The sequence below is a fragment of the Pipistrellus hanaki genome, assembly GCF_964339955.1.
Source record: "Pipistrellus hanaki genome assembly, chromosome: 16".
Lineage (NCBI taxonomy): Eukaryota > Metazoa > Chordata > Mammalia > Chiroptera > Vespertilionidae > Pipistrellus > Pipistrellus hanaki.
In genome coordinates this window covers 28,718,731-28,731,373 of record NC_140518.1, presented here as the reverse complement: position 1 = coordinate 28,731,373, position 12,643 = coordinate 28,718,731, and the positions used below count along the sequence as shown (strand labels likewise).

The window sequence follows — 12,643 nt, the reverse complement described above, 5'->3', positions numbered from 1 at the left end:
AAGGGGTCCCAGATTCGAGAGGATGCGGGTTGGGCTGGGTGCATGAATTTCGTGCACTGGGCCTCTAGTATAGGGTATTTTTTAAACAAAAGCTAGAAAAACTTCTTGACTGTTTTCGGCCCTGTCGCATGCCTCCACGAATGCAATGAGCAGAAGGCCACACCACACTGGATAAACACATTTTCACTCTTTTAAAGTCACCCCAGATTTTTGCTGTGGTCTGTTGTGACCTCCTGGTTCATAGGTTGATGCTCAACCACTGAGCCACATAGGCCAGGCTACACATACACACTAGTTCTTAGAGAACAATTCACTTGGTCATTAAATAAAGGCTTTCAGATTAAAGCATGGTTGCAAAGCTCACTGCTTCTAGACATTTCTCCCTGTTCTATTCCTACATAATTTTCAAAAATAATAAGTGAATAGAAAAGAGATCCTAAATAAATCCCAGTTGGATGTAACAGAGACTTCTTAAAGGTTCTTCAAATACTTCATTCATCACTGGCCTGGGATGTTCAACCGAAAATACAAGGATGTGCAAAAGTAGGTTTACAGTTCTTCGTAAAAATATATAATTAATAATACAAGAATAAACTCTGTGGCCCTAATCGGTTTGACTCAGTGGATAGAGCATCGGCCTATGGACTGAAGGGTCCCAGGTTCGATTCCGGTCAGGGGCATGTACCTTGGTTGCGGGCACATCCCTAATAGGGAGTGTGAGTAAGGCAGCTGAATTGATGTTTCTCTCTCATTGATGTTTCTAACTCTCTATCCTTTTCCCTTCCTCTGTAAAAAACAAAACAAAACAAAAACAACAAAAGAATAAACTCTGTGTTTCAAGCACTCACCACTGTAAACCTACTTTTGCTCACCCGTACAGCCAAGGCCAACAGTGCACCGTTACTGAATTAATTTGTGCCAGTATTCACTGAACAATGTCACGCGGGCCTCCATCCATGGGCCCCACGTGCAGAGCTCTTGCCCTAGAGGCGGCGGCGGAGGCTTAAACCGTGGCAGCAGCAGAGTGGGGAGGTGAGTGGGATGCCTGTCAGAGCGCAGGGCAGAGGAGGCAGAGGAGGCAGCTCTACGGCTGACTAACATTTTGCTCTTAAATACCTTATTGCAAAATCCGTATTATAGTAACAAAAATATAAAAGCAAGCTGCCTCCACCGCCACCGTGTAACCAAATTGTTTCGTCTTTGTCCATATCTGCACCATTATCAGAGCTCTACGATCTGTATTTTCATTTGTCATGTCATGAATATTTTTCCATTTCACTGCTTTTCCTTACTCCTCCAACCTTAACCCCTTCAGATAACCAATGTTCACAGTCTGGGGAGTTATTTTTCTGCATCTTTCTCTATGCTTGACTAACCCTATTTGGGACACTAGATATCAAAATCAGAACAATTGACTAGCCTCCCCCCCCCACCACCACCTTTTCTTGTTCTCATGACATACTCAATGTTCAGCCATAAAAGCCCTTGTTTTTTTTATTATTTTATTAATTTTTTAAATCTTCACCCAAGGATATGTTTCCATTGATTCTTGGGGGGGGGGGGGGGGGGGGGGGAGAAGAGAATATTGATCAGTTTCCTCTCATATACGCCATGACAGATAGAACACACAACCTAGGCATGTGCCTTGACCAGGAATCGAACCACTACCTTTTGGTGTACGGGACGACACTCCAACCCCACTGAGCAACCCAGTCAGAGCTACTTTTATTTTTAACTCTTTTTTTTTTTTTTTTTTTTTTAATATATTTTATTGATTTTTTACAGAGAGGAGGAGAGAGGGATAGAGAGCTAGAAACATCGATGAGAGAGAAACATCGACCAGCTGCCTCTTGCACACCCCCTACCGGGGATGTGCCCGCAACCAAGGTACATGCCCTTGACCGGAATCGAACCTGGGACCTTTCAGTCCGCAGACCGACGCTCTACCACTGAGCCAAACCGGTTTCGGCTATTTTTAACTCTTAAGAGAATAGTTTCCTAGGTCCTTGATCCAGTAGACCCCACCTCCCTCCCACCTGCTTTGCTGAAAATAACCGGGAAGAGAGACCACAAAGATTCACTTCTAAAAAGCAAGACAGAGTTTAGATCCTCATTTGCTCTGTGGATCAGCAGCAGCAGCTAGTGCCCATTCTCTGCCATCACTCATGCTTGGGCACTTTTCAGACTACTTTCTCCCCGCCCTCCTCCCCTCACCTGTGACTCCTGCCTTTTTACTGTTCCAGCTTACACATGGGCCAAAGGAACCCAGCAGGACCACCGCCTTTCCGCTCAGCAATCCCACCACCAGTTTCTCAGGGTCACCTGGTCACACCAGACACCCTCCTATTCACGCCCGTCTGGCCAGCTCGGCACTGGGAGGAGAGAACAGTGGGGACAGGACCTGCAACGGTCCCTTCAGCGAGGACAGTGGGGGACTTCCGTCTCCCTAGGACGGCCTGGGCCTGAGGCCCCTCAGTCAAAACCATGGCCTTTCCTCGGGTCCCGCTTGGTCCGCTCTTAGTGGCGCCTCTGAAAAAAGTGGATGAAATGACTGTATGTGCCTTTGACTGCGGTGGAGTTGACTCAGACTTCAGATCTGAAACTTGTTCTTGATTCAGCTTCTGTCGGAAGGCAGGGAGGTGAGAGCAATGCCGCCGCCTGCCAAAAAGGCCAATGTGGCTCGGTCCGATGCACCGCGGACCGGCCCAGGCCCCCCTCTGGGCTCTCACACTCACAGGACCAACCCCGAGCACAGGCTTCCCGTCACCTGGGCCAGTCCCAGCGCTGCCGGCTCCTGCTGTGTGACAATGACAAGGTCGACATTCTGAGTCTTTTCTTCATCTCTAAAATGAGGTGAATTTTTTCTTTTTAAACGGTGACTTGGTTAAGTAATTGTAAGTATTGAAACATGACATGGAAAACAATTTTTAAATCCTTTCAGGCCAAGTGAGGGTTATACAATTGCTGTTTAGTTTGCCACTTAACTTTCCAGCCTTCAGAAAGTCCTTCTTGACTAAGCAAATGGTCCACTTCCCATCGGCAGGAAAAGAAATCAGCCACAAAGTCGCCAACGTTTGTGCCAGATCTGCAGAAGCAGGACGGGGAGGGTATTTTCTTTCCCGGAGTAGTTTCAAGGCTCCAGGCACTCCCGTCCTTACATGTAAGCCAGGGGCTTCGCATGAAGGAATACGACGTTTCTCACAAGTCTCTAATTAAATGGGGGGTTGCGAGGGATGAAAAATAGACAAAAAGCACATCGATTTTTTTTCTACCTTTATTTATAAAGAACACAACTCTTCCTCCTAACGCAGAAACACACACACACACACACACACATCTAAAGAGGTAACACACTCGTGAACAGCAACAGCAGCAGCAGAAGCAGGGGACAGTGGGACCTCATTGGACACCAGTCTGTGTGCCTGGCCCAGGCAGCACGGGGAGTGTTTCCTCAGAGAGGACCTCTCACCTCAGAGAGCAGACAGACCTTCATCTTCAAGACCCATGTACCTGGCAGGCAAAGAGCCGCGCCCTCAGTCTTCGGCGTCATCGAACTGTCCCGTTTCAAAGACCATCTTGGAATAATGGGGTATCAGCGGAGGCGGATGGTGCCAGCTGGGGTCATAGACCATCTCTCCTTGCGGGGCACAGCACACCCACGGTTTGGCCTCCTGAGGAATGCAGCCCTGGATGTCATCAGCATCTGCGGGCGGTTTTAAAAGGCAGAATAACGCAGAGGTTCCCAGCCTTATTTCAAGCCCGTCTGGCCAGCTCGGCACTGGGAGAAGAGCAGTGGGGACATGGCCTGCAACGGTCCACCTCAGCATCTCTAAAATCCTGATGCCCATCCCCTCCCCCTCCACCCCCGTGATATATAATTCTTATTATTCAAAAAGTGAACGCCTATTCACGTGGAGGAAGCCTAAAAGGCCATTAACTTGGTCTAAAAAAGCTTCCCAAGAACATGGCATCATGAAAGAGAAAAATAAAAGGACAAAAGGACAGTTGAAGTATTGAGGAAGAAATCACTAAGAAATGGTTAAAAAAAATATATATATATATATATAATATGAAGTGATATAAAAAATAGCTTCAAAAAACTGAAATGCATAAATATGTCAAAATATCTATTTATATACTGTATATGAAGCCCCTAGAACCATAAGAAATGCAAAGAAATTCATTGTTAATAACTCATTCTCAAATTGTCCCCCTTAAAAATCAAACTGCTCCCCTGTGGGGCCTGCTGGATTAAAGGAAGAAGAGAAGGGAAAAACGAATAGCCAAAAAATGTCTAGGAGGACAATAGTTGCACTCTGTTTAAGCGCACACACACACACACACACACACACACACACACACACAGTCCTCCTTTCCTGAAGAATTGCAAGCATGTTCTTTCTGAGGCACCATAGTGGTGCTGTTCAGCCAAGAGTTCTTGGCAGTGCAGAGGGAGCAAACGGATAATAAGGCACTTGTGCCTGCAGCTGCTCAGCTCAGACTAAGATATGTGGAGAGAGTAACACTGTTTCGATGTTAAAGCTAAAAGACACATTATAGTCAAATGTGAAATTTGCATGTTTTGTTTTGTTTTTCAATATGAAAAAGCTGTCACAGAAACTGCAGGTCTATAACAGGTTATCAGGCTAAGCTCACAGCATTCCAAACTCTGCCTGCCTTTAAGGGTCATCTGGTAGGAGAGTCTCGAACCCTGCCTAGGACCCCAGACACTCCACACCTACCATACGGATTCCCTTCGTCCGCTTTCAACTCCAAGTCCCAGTCCTCAAGAAGGTCAGCAGCCTGCTCCCTGGGCAGACGGCTGGACACCCCTCCTGACGGCTCCCAGGTATTCGGTTCCCCGTCAGAGTCTTCATCGCCCATAGCAAAGCCTTCCTCCTCCGAATGGACGCCCTCACTGCTGGCTGGACCACCATTAGCGATGCTCTGTGCTCCACGGGCTGAGAAATCAACAAGAGGGAGAAGGTCTTAAAACAACCGGCAAACCATGGGGCCTACTGGTGTGCTTGGCAATGTCTGGCAGACTTACTAGGAGGGCAGCAGTAAAACAGTGTACAGAGTTCTTTAGCCACCTGAGCACTTAAAAAAAAAAGAAAATGTTTTGTTGACATTTTTAGAAGAAGGGCTGATCAATTATTTCCAATAGGATGCTGTGCCTTAAACCAGTCCATTCATTGCCTGGTCTGCCACTTCACACAGGGAACGGGGGCACAGCTTACATTGTAGGTAACTTACATGTCATTAACGCAAACGATCACCTGTCACAGCACAGGTGGGAACTGAGTTTTGCTCTTGTATTCCTCTTCCCTTCATCCTCAAGAGCATGTCCGAGGGGAGCACAGGACAAGGGGGAGGGAGTAAAAGCAGACAGCAGGGCGGAGCCCATCTAGTCCCAATGGACCCCACCACGTCCTCCTCCCAACACGGAGAGGGCTGGAAGGGACGTTTTCAAACGGTCTCAAAGCACGGAGGAACGTGTGGGATGGATAACGAACCTCCACGCATATAGGGCCACGGTGAGGCCAGGTCAGAGCTAGCAAACAAATCAGCCCATTAACACTGCATTATAACGACAGCTATAAGCAATAGAGTCATACTTCAGGTTATCGGCTCGGAAGCTAAACTGCCTGAGTCCAAATCCCAGCTCTGCCCATTACTAAGTGTGTTACCGAGCTGAAATGTCCTCAACTGATTCCCTCGATAGCTTAAATATAGAATTAACATATAACCCACGCCTAAATGTATACCCAAGAGAATTAAAAACAGGTGTGCAGCCGAAACCGGTTTGGCTCAGTGGATAGAGCGTGGGTCTGCGGACTGAAAGGTCCCGGGTTCGATTCCGGTCAAGGGCATGTACCTTGGTTTCGGGCACATCCCCAGTAGGGGGTGTGCAAGAGGCAGCTGGTTGATGATTCTCTCCCATCGATGTTTCTAACTCTATCCCTCTCTCTTCCTCTCTGTAAAAAAATCAATAAAATATATTTTAAAAACAGGTGTGCAAACAAAACTCGTACAAAAACGTTCACAGCAGGACTATTACAGTCACCAAAAGGTGGAAGCCACTCAAATGCCTACCAACTGGTGAATGGGTCAGCAACATTGGGTTTATACGCACGATGGGACTTTTCAGCCATCCAAAGGAATGAAGCACAGGCACACTTCCATTTTATGCAGTTTGCTTTACTGCACTTCACAGATGTGGTGTGTTTTTTTTATATATAAATTGAAGGCAAAACCCTCTATCAGCAAAAAGATTACAACTAACTTTATTTCAATAGTAGCTTTACTGCAGTGGTCTGGAACTAAACCCAAAACGTCTCCGAGGTATGCCTTACAAGGTATACAGGCTACATGAATTAATCTTGAAAGTATTATGCTGAAAGAAGCCAGACAGAAAAGACCACACAGTGTATGATTCATTTGCATGCAACTCACATTTGCCTGTTGAGCAGAGGTCAATCCATAGACAGAAAGCAGATAAGTGGTCGCCAGGGGCACAAGGAAGGGGTGAATGGGGAGTGACTCCTTCCTGGTACCAGATTTCCCTTCGGGGTGATGAAAATGTTTGGAACTAAATAGCAATGGTGGTTACACAGCACTGCGGCTGTGCCGAATGCCACCGAACCGCATGCTTCAAATGTGTTAAATGGTAAATTTTATGTTGTGTCTTTCAACAGAACCAATTTTTTTTTTTACTCTGTGCCTCAGTTTCCTCACCTGCAAAATGGGGATATGATTGTTGTGAGAGTTTTTAAAAACAAAAAAAGGAGCTCAGCCTGCATGGCTCAGTGGTTGAGCGTTGACCTACAAACCAGGAGATTGAGGTTCAATTCCTGGTCAGAGTGCATGCCGGGGGGGGGGGGGGGGGGGGGGGGGGGGGGGCGCACGCGCGCACAGGAGGCAGCCATCAATGATTCTCTCTCATCACTGGTATTCTATCTTTCTCCCTCTCCCTTTGTCTCTAGAACCAGTAAAAGTATGTTAAAAGTGGAAACGATTTTACCCCCAAAGCCTATATTCTTCCTGTTCTCCTACGCTGTCTTCCTCAGTAGAAGGGGCGGGTTTGGACACAAGGTCAGGACTTCCCTTAAGGAAGCTCCAGTGGGACTTCCAAACAAGGGCACTACTGAAACACGAGCCGAAAAGGCAGCGTGGCAGCCGAGGAGGAGAAGGTAAAGAAGACAGGGAGCTGCCCCTCCTGTCGCTCCCCCAGTCTCTCCCAACATCCATCCCCGTCTCCGCCGTCCACTTGCCTAGTCGATCGGTGGCTTTCTCAGTTTCTTTCTCCTGGCCGGAGTGGTCACGTGGGGCAAAGCCAGCCTGCCGGAAGAAGAAACAATTAGTCAGTGCTTGGACATCTGGGGCATCCCCAGTACTAAGTCCTTATCTCTGAAAACCCACCCATCCATCCTCCCCTTTGTGTGTGGGGCTGAGACACTCTGCTCTGCCCTGACTCAGCGAGGACGGAGGGGGAAGAGCGTTGTCCTTCTTCCTCCTGAGCCATCCTTCCAGCGACACTTCCCCCTGGAAGGAGGAGCAAGCTTTCTGCAGCGGCCTGTGAACTACTGCTTGCCAACGCTTGCAAAGCCAGCCTGCATCACCCTGTCCCACCCACAGAGGTCTGACTCCCAGGCTGTAAGCACCCTCCTCCGAGCTCAGAGGCCCAGCACCTGGGGCAGCGCCCCCTCCGCAGAGGCTCTGCCAAGCCCCTCCTCTGAGCTTGTCCATTTTAACCATTCCAGCCTCATCCCGTTCTCCCTAAGCCGGAGGGCTGGTAGCCGCTTCCTGCAGGTGCCACCACCATGTTCATTTTTAACTTTTCAGTTACTTAACAACTTCTTATCTAGTTAACTCCACATATACTGACTTCAGAGAGGAAGGGAGAGGGACAGAGACAGAAACATCGATGATGAGAGAGAATCATTGATAAGCTGCCTCGTACACGCCCTCTACTGGGGATGGAGCCCACAACCCAGGCATGTGCCCTGACCGGGAATCGAACCTAGACCTCCTGGTTCATAGGTCAACACTCAACTACGGAGCCACATAGGCCGGGTAGCTAACAGCTTTTTCTATCCAATTCTGTCTCCTGACTGATACAAGGGTGCAAGAGAGATTTAGCTCCTCAGCAATGATAGGGGAACTCTTACCCCACAGCCAACCATATGCCTCTCTGCTCTCACTGCTCAAAAGTTCCTGAAGCCTTGCCCTGGCCAGTTGCTGTTGATTGGAGCATCAAAGGCTGTGGGGTCGCCCGGCTGGTGTGGCTCAGTGGTTGAGCTTCAACTGCTAAGCCAGGATGTCACAATTCAATTCCTGGTCAGGGCACATGCAAGGTTGCAGGCTTGATCCCGAGTAGAGGGTATACAGTAAGAAACAGATCATGATTCTCTCTCATCATTGATGTTTCTCTCTCTCCCTCTCCCTGAAATCAATAAAAACATTTTAAACAAATCAATCAGGTTTGATTGCCAATCAGGGCACATACCTATGTTGTAGGTTCAGTCCCAGGTTGGGGCGTACCAGAGGCAATGGATCACTGTTTCTCTCTCACATCAACGTTTCTTCTTTCTTTCTCCCCCTCCCCACCTTACTCTCTCTCTAAAATCAATAAAAACATCCTCGGGTGAGGATTTTTAAAAAGTTCATAAAGTCCTATCACCTCTAAAACCTCTTTCTAACTGGAACAAGAAATGTTAAGCCTCGCCGAAACCGGTTTGGCTTAGTGGACAGAGCGTCGGCCTGCGGACCAAAAGGTCCCGGTTCGATTCCGGTCAAGGGCATGTACCTTGGTTGCAGGCACATCCCCAGTGGGGGGTGTGCAAGAGGCAGCTGGTCGATGTTTCTCTCTCATCGACATTTCTAACTCTCTATCCCTCTCAATTCCTCTCTGTGTAAAATCAATAAAATATATATTTTTTTAAAAATGTGAAGCCTGCTTAAGACCTAATTTCAATCCCAGGTCTGCCATTCATTCCATGTGACCCTGAAACACATCATTTCAACCACTCCGCCTGGGGTTCCTTCTCTGGAAATTGAGGGTGACTGTTCTGACCTTACAGAGGACTTAGAATGGCCTAACACTTATGAAGATACCTAGCATGTAGCAGGGATGTACCAACTTGTTGATTCTAAGCCCCACCTTCTTTGCCCCTACTGCACTTGGCACCTGCCCCAGCCAGCTCACCATCTAGTCACACCTGGATTTAAAGCATCAGTCCCACCTCCTGCAGTCAGTGACAACCCTTGGTCACTAGTAGTGTGGGCCAGCTGGTGGGACCTCTCACTTCGAGCACTGCCATGCCATAACTCCATAGCTGCCCCCCCATTCATCCACCCCGCCCACCTTACATTCACCACTACTCTCCCAAAAGTCTTCGACTCGCCCTCCCCAGTTTGGCTCAGTGTATAGAGCATCAGCCTGAAGATGGAATGATCCTGGGTTCGATTCCAGTCCAGGGCACGTTCCTCAGTTGCAGGCTCCTTCCTTGGCTGAACCCTGGTCAAGGTTCGTGCAGGAGGCAACCGACCGATGTGTTTCTCTCACATGGACATTTCTCTCCCTAGTTCCCTCTCTCTTCCACTCTCTAAAGTAATCAAATAACCTCGGGTAAGGATTTAAAAAAAGAATCTTCAGCTCCACCAGGGAAGCATCACATCAGCCACGGCATTCCCAACTCTCCATCCACTCCTCAACCTGTGGAGCACAGTTCTCCCCCAGCTCTGCCACCCACGCCCACAGGGGTTTGCCCCTCTGCAGGCAGCGCCACCCTCGCCACCCTCACCATGGAGGGGAGGTGCGCAGCCCTCCTGCTAAGCCCTCACAAAATTAACCTCACCCCATCTGCACTCCCAAGTCATTTTCTTTGTAAGTCTTATCACTACATTTGTCCTACTTTGGTTAGTACTATCTTTCATGCTTAAACGCCACGGCCATTCCTCCAATCAATGTGTCTATCGGGCCGGGCACCCTGCTAGACGCCAGGTTCAACAGCAGTTACCATAACTGGTTTCTATCCGCCAGGAGTTGACCATCTCGCAGAGATTCCTGACTGCAAACAAGGGCAGGTTATGGCTGTAATAACGGCCTTTGAAAAACCAGGAGCTGCCTGGCGCGCCAATGAAAACAAGTTTCTGGAAACCCTGCGTCAAGCCAGGCCTCTGCGTTTCGCTGAATAGGAGAGCGCGCGCATGAGGCATCCCCCGGTGCTGTGTCTCTGAGCATCCCCACCAGCGGACGCAGGTCCTTCGGGAAAAGTCTCTACCCCTCGCCACCCTCCCCACGCCCCGCCCTGGGCCCGCCGCCCTCCCCTGGCTCCCGTGCAGGCCCTCCAGCTCTCGGCCATCAGCATCGCTTCCCATTTAGCAAGGACGCGGGAGCGCCCAGGAGACCGAGGCCTTCCTTCCCCGCCCCGCGCGCCCCCCACGCACTCGGGGTGCCTCCAACCCCGCACCCCGCACGGCCCGGCCGCCCGGCCGTTTCCAGCCCGAGCGCGCGCTCAACGTCCGCGCGGCGGCCCAAGGCGCTTCCCCGCCCCGCGGCCCCGCGGCCCCGCAGCTCCCCGCCCCGGGCGCAGAGCTCACCTCGGGGCTGGGGGGCGCCTCCCGCGCGCTCGCCATGGGCAGGCCCCGAGGCGGCTCCGCGGCCCCCAGCGCCAGGGCCCGGGCGGTCTGAGGGTCCATGCCCAGCGGCCCGCGGCTCCGCGCCCTGGACGCCACGCGGCCACGTGACACGCTGGCCCGGCTGCGGCCCGAGGATCCGCGCGGAGGGCCAATCAGCCGGGCGCTCCCGGCCGAGGGGGCGGGGCACGGGGTCACGAGGGACCCGGGGGCAGCGCGAGAGGGGAGGGGAGGGGAAGGAATGGGAGGGGCGGGGCTTTTCCCAGCAGCGAAAGCCCATCTACCCGCCCCAAGTCTGATTTTTGAAGCTGGAAGTCCCAGCACTGAGTCTGGAATGCCAAGGGTCATCCCTACCCAGCTTCAAACCCTCCAATCCCTGCCGCCTAGTCCACTCTAACTGTAGCTCCGCCCACATTTCACTTTTGGTCTTACAGATTTCTCTAGAACTCAGTCTGGATTTTGGACCATCACTCGCCCACAAATGGGTGAGACCACTGATCAGCCCTGTGGTGAGGTTCCACCTTGAGTTAATGATAAAGTTAGTCCATTAGAAACCGGGACAAATGATAAAAACAGATTGGACACAACCAATGGGCTATGGAGGTCAGAGTAACCCTAACCATTCTGGGCTGACCCTAGTCTAACCTGGGAAAAGCTCCTTTTTCAATGCTCTGGCCTGGCCCTGTACATCCTGAAGGCTGCAGGAGACGGCAAGCACAGCCTTCATGCGTTTCCCCAGCCACAAGGCCTAACCTGGCTCAAGGTGAGATAATCGCGTTAACATTTAGGTAGCAGAAAAGCTATAAATTGGGATTCCTTTCTTACCAGGACACCTACTACAATCTTTGAGAGATCAGAGAGCTGATTCCCTCATCTCCTTCTAAGTAGGTACTGTTTGTAAACTACATAAGACATTTGAAAAAATTAGTGTATCAGCTGATATATTTTTCCCACAGGGAAGAGAATGTGATGGATTAATATGTGTTCTGTTCTGACCCATGAGTCAGTTTCCTCAAATCTAACTGGATTTGTCTACCTCAACTCTATCCCAAAGAACCTGCTGTGATGGTGGGAAGAAAAAAATTCTATTATCCGTGCTGTCCAATATGGTAAACATATGGCTATTAAGCACTTGAAATGTTGCCAGTGTAAATGAGAAATTGAATTAAATTTAATAAATTTAAAGTGCCATATGAAGCTAGAAACTACCATATCTAACAAGTGAACTAGCTATCGGGACCGGTTTGGCTCAATGGATAGAGCGTCGGCTTGGGGACTTGAAGGGTCCCAGGTTCGATTCCGATCAAGGGCATGTACCTTGGTTGAGGGCACATCCCCAGTAGGAGGGGTGTGTAGGAGGCAGCTGATAGATGATTTTCTCTCATCGATGTTTCTAACTATCTCTATCCCTTCCTCTCTGTACAAAATCAATAAAATATATTAAAAAAAAAAAAAAAAAAAAGTCAACTAGCTACCGTAAATGCATTTCCATCACCTGCAATCGTGAGAACCAGACATGGGGTTATGATAACCCGGGAAACCACCTTCATAGCTTTGCTCTAAGAAGCCAATCACCACACTCTGTCCCCATTCTTACATGCAACATAGTATCTCTTTCCTAAAATAAAATTGCCACCCAAGGATTTATAATGATAAAATCCCCATACTTAATAAGAGGGAAAAAGAAAAATTTTCTTATTTTGAAACAAATGACAAGTAAGCATTTACAGTGCAAAAGCTCAAAATAAAAATGCCCTAAATAGATTATAATATTCACAGGAATTTAATACATAATAAAGATATTACCACACATCAACCAAGAGAAAAATGGCCACAAATAAAAAATGGTTATCGCCCTAGCCAGTTTGGCCCAGTGGATAGTGTGCTGGCCCACTGACGGATCCTGGATTCTACTCCAGTCAAGGGCACCTCCGTTGCAGGCTCGATCCCCAGCCCTGGTCAGGGCTTATGCAGGAGGCAACCAATCACTGTGTTTCTTTCA

At 49.2% G+C, this 12,643-nt stretch overlaps 1 protein-coding gene across 1 annotated transcript; it reads right to left on the bottom strand.

Moving 5' to 3' along the window:
- Positions 1-1,945: 1,945 nt before the first annotated feature.
- COPRS (coordinator of PRMT5 and differentiation stimulator) lies at positions 1,946-10,792 on the bottom strand. The gene is made up of 4 exons (XM_084862783.1): positions 10,606-10,792; positions 7,275-7,341; positions 4,743-4,961; positions 1,946-3,703 (listed from the first exon to the last, which is right to left on the bottom strand). Exons 1-4 carry the CDS (start codon positions 10,702-10,704, stop codon positions 3,534-3,536), a joined length of 555 nt encoding a protein of 184 aa, XP_084718909.1. The 5' UTR covers positions 10,705-10,792; the 3' UTR covers positions 1,946-3,533.
- Between the last annotated feature and the right edge of the window lie 1,851 nt (positions 10,793-12,643).

Bases quoted from the DNA above. Each gene is read 5' to 3' on its own strand.
- COPRS (XM_084862783.1), bottom strand. From the start codon at position 10,704: ATGGACCCTCAGACCGCCCGGGCCCTGGCGCTGGGGGCCGCGGAGCCG. The intron at 4,962-7,274 runs GCAAGTGGACGG...TTGATTTCTCAG, and splicing joins GAAAGCCACCGATCGACTAG to CCCGTGGAGCACAGAGCATC. The intron at 3,704-4,742 runs GTAGGTGTGGAG...AACCGCCCGCAG, and splicing joins GGACGAAGGGAATCCGTATG to ATGCTGATGACATCCAGGGC.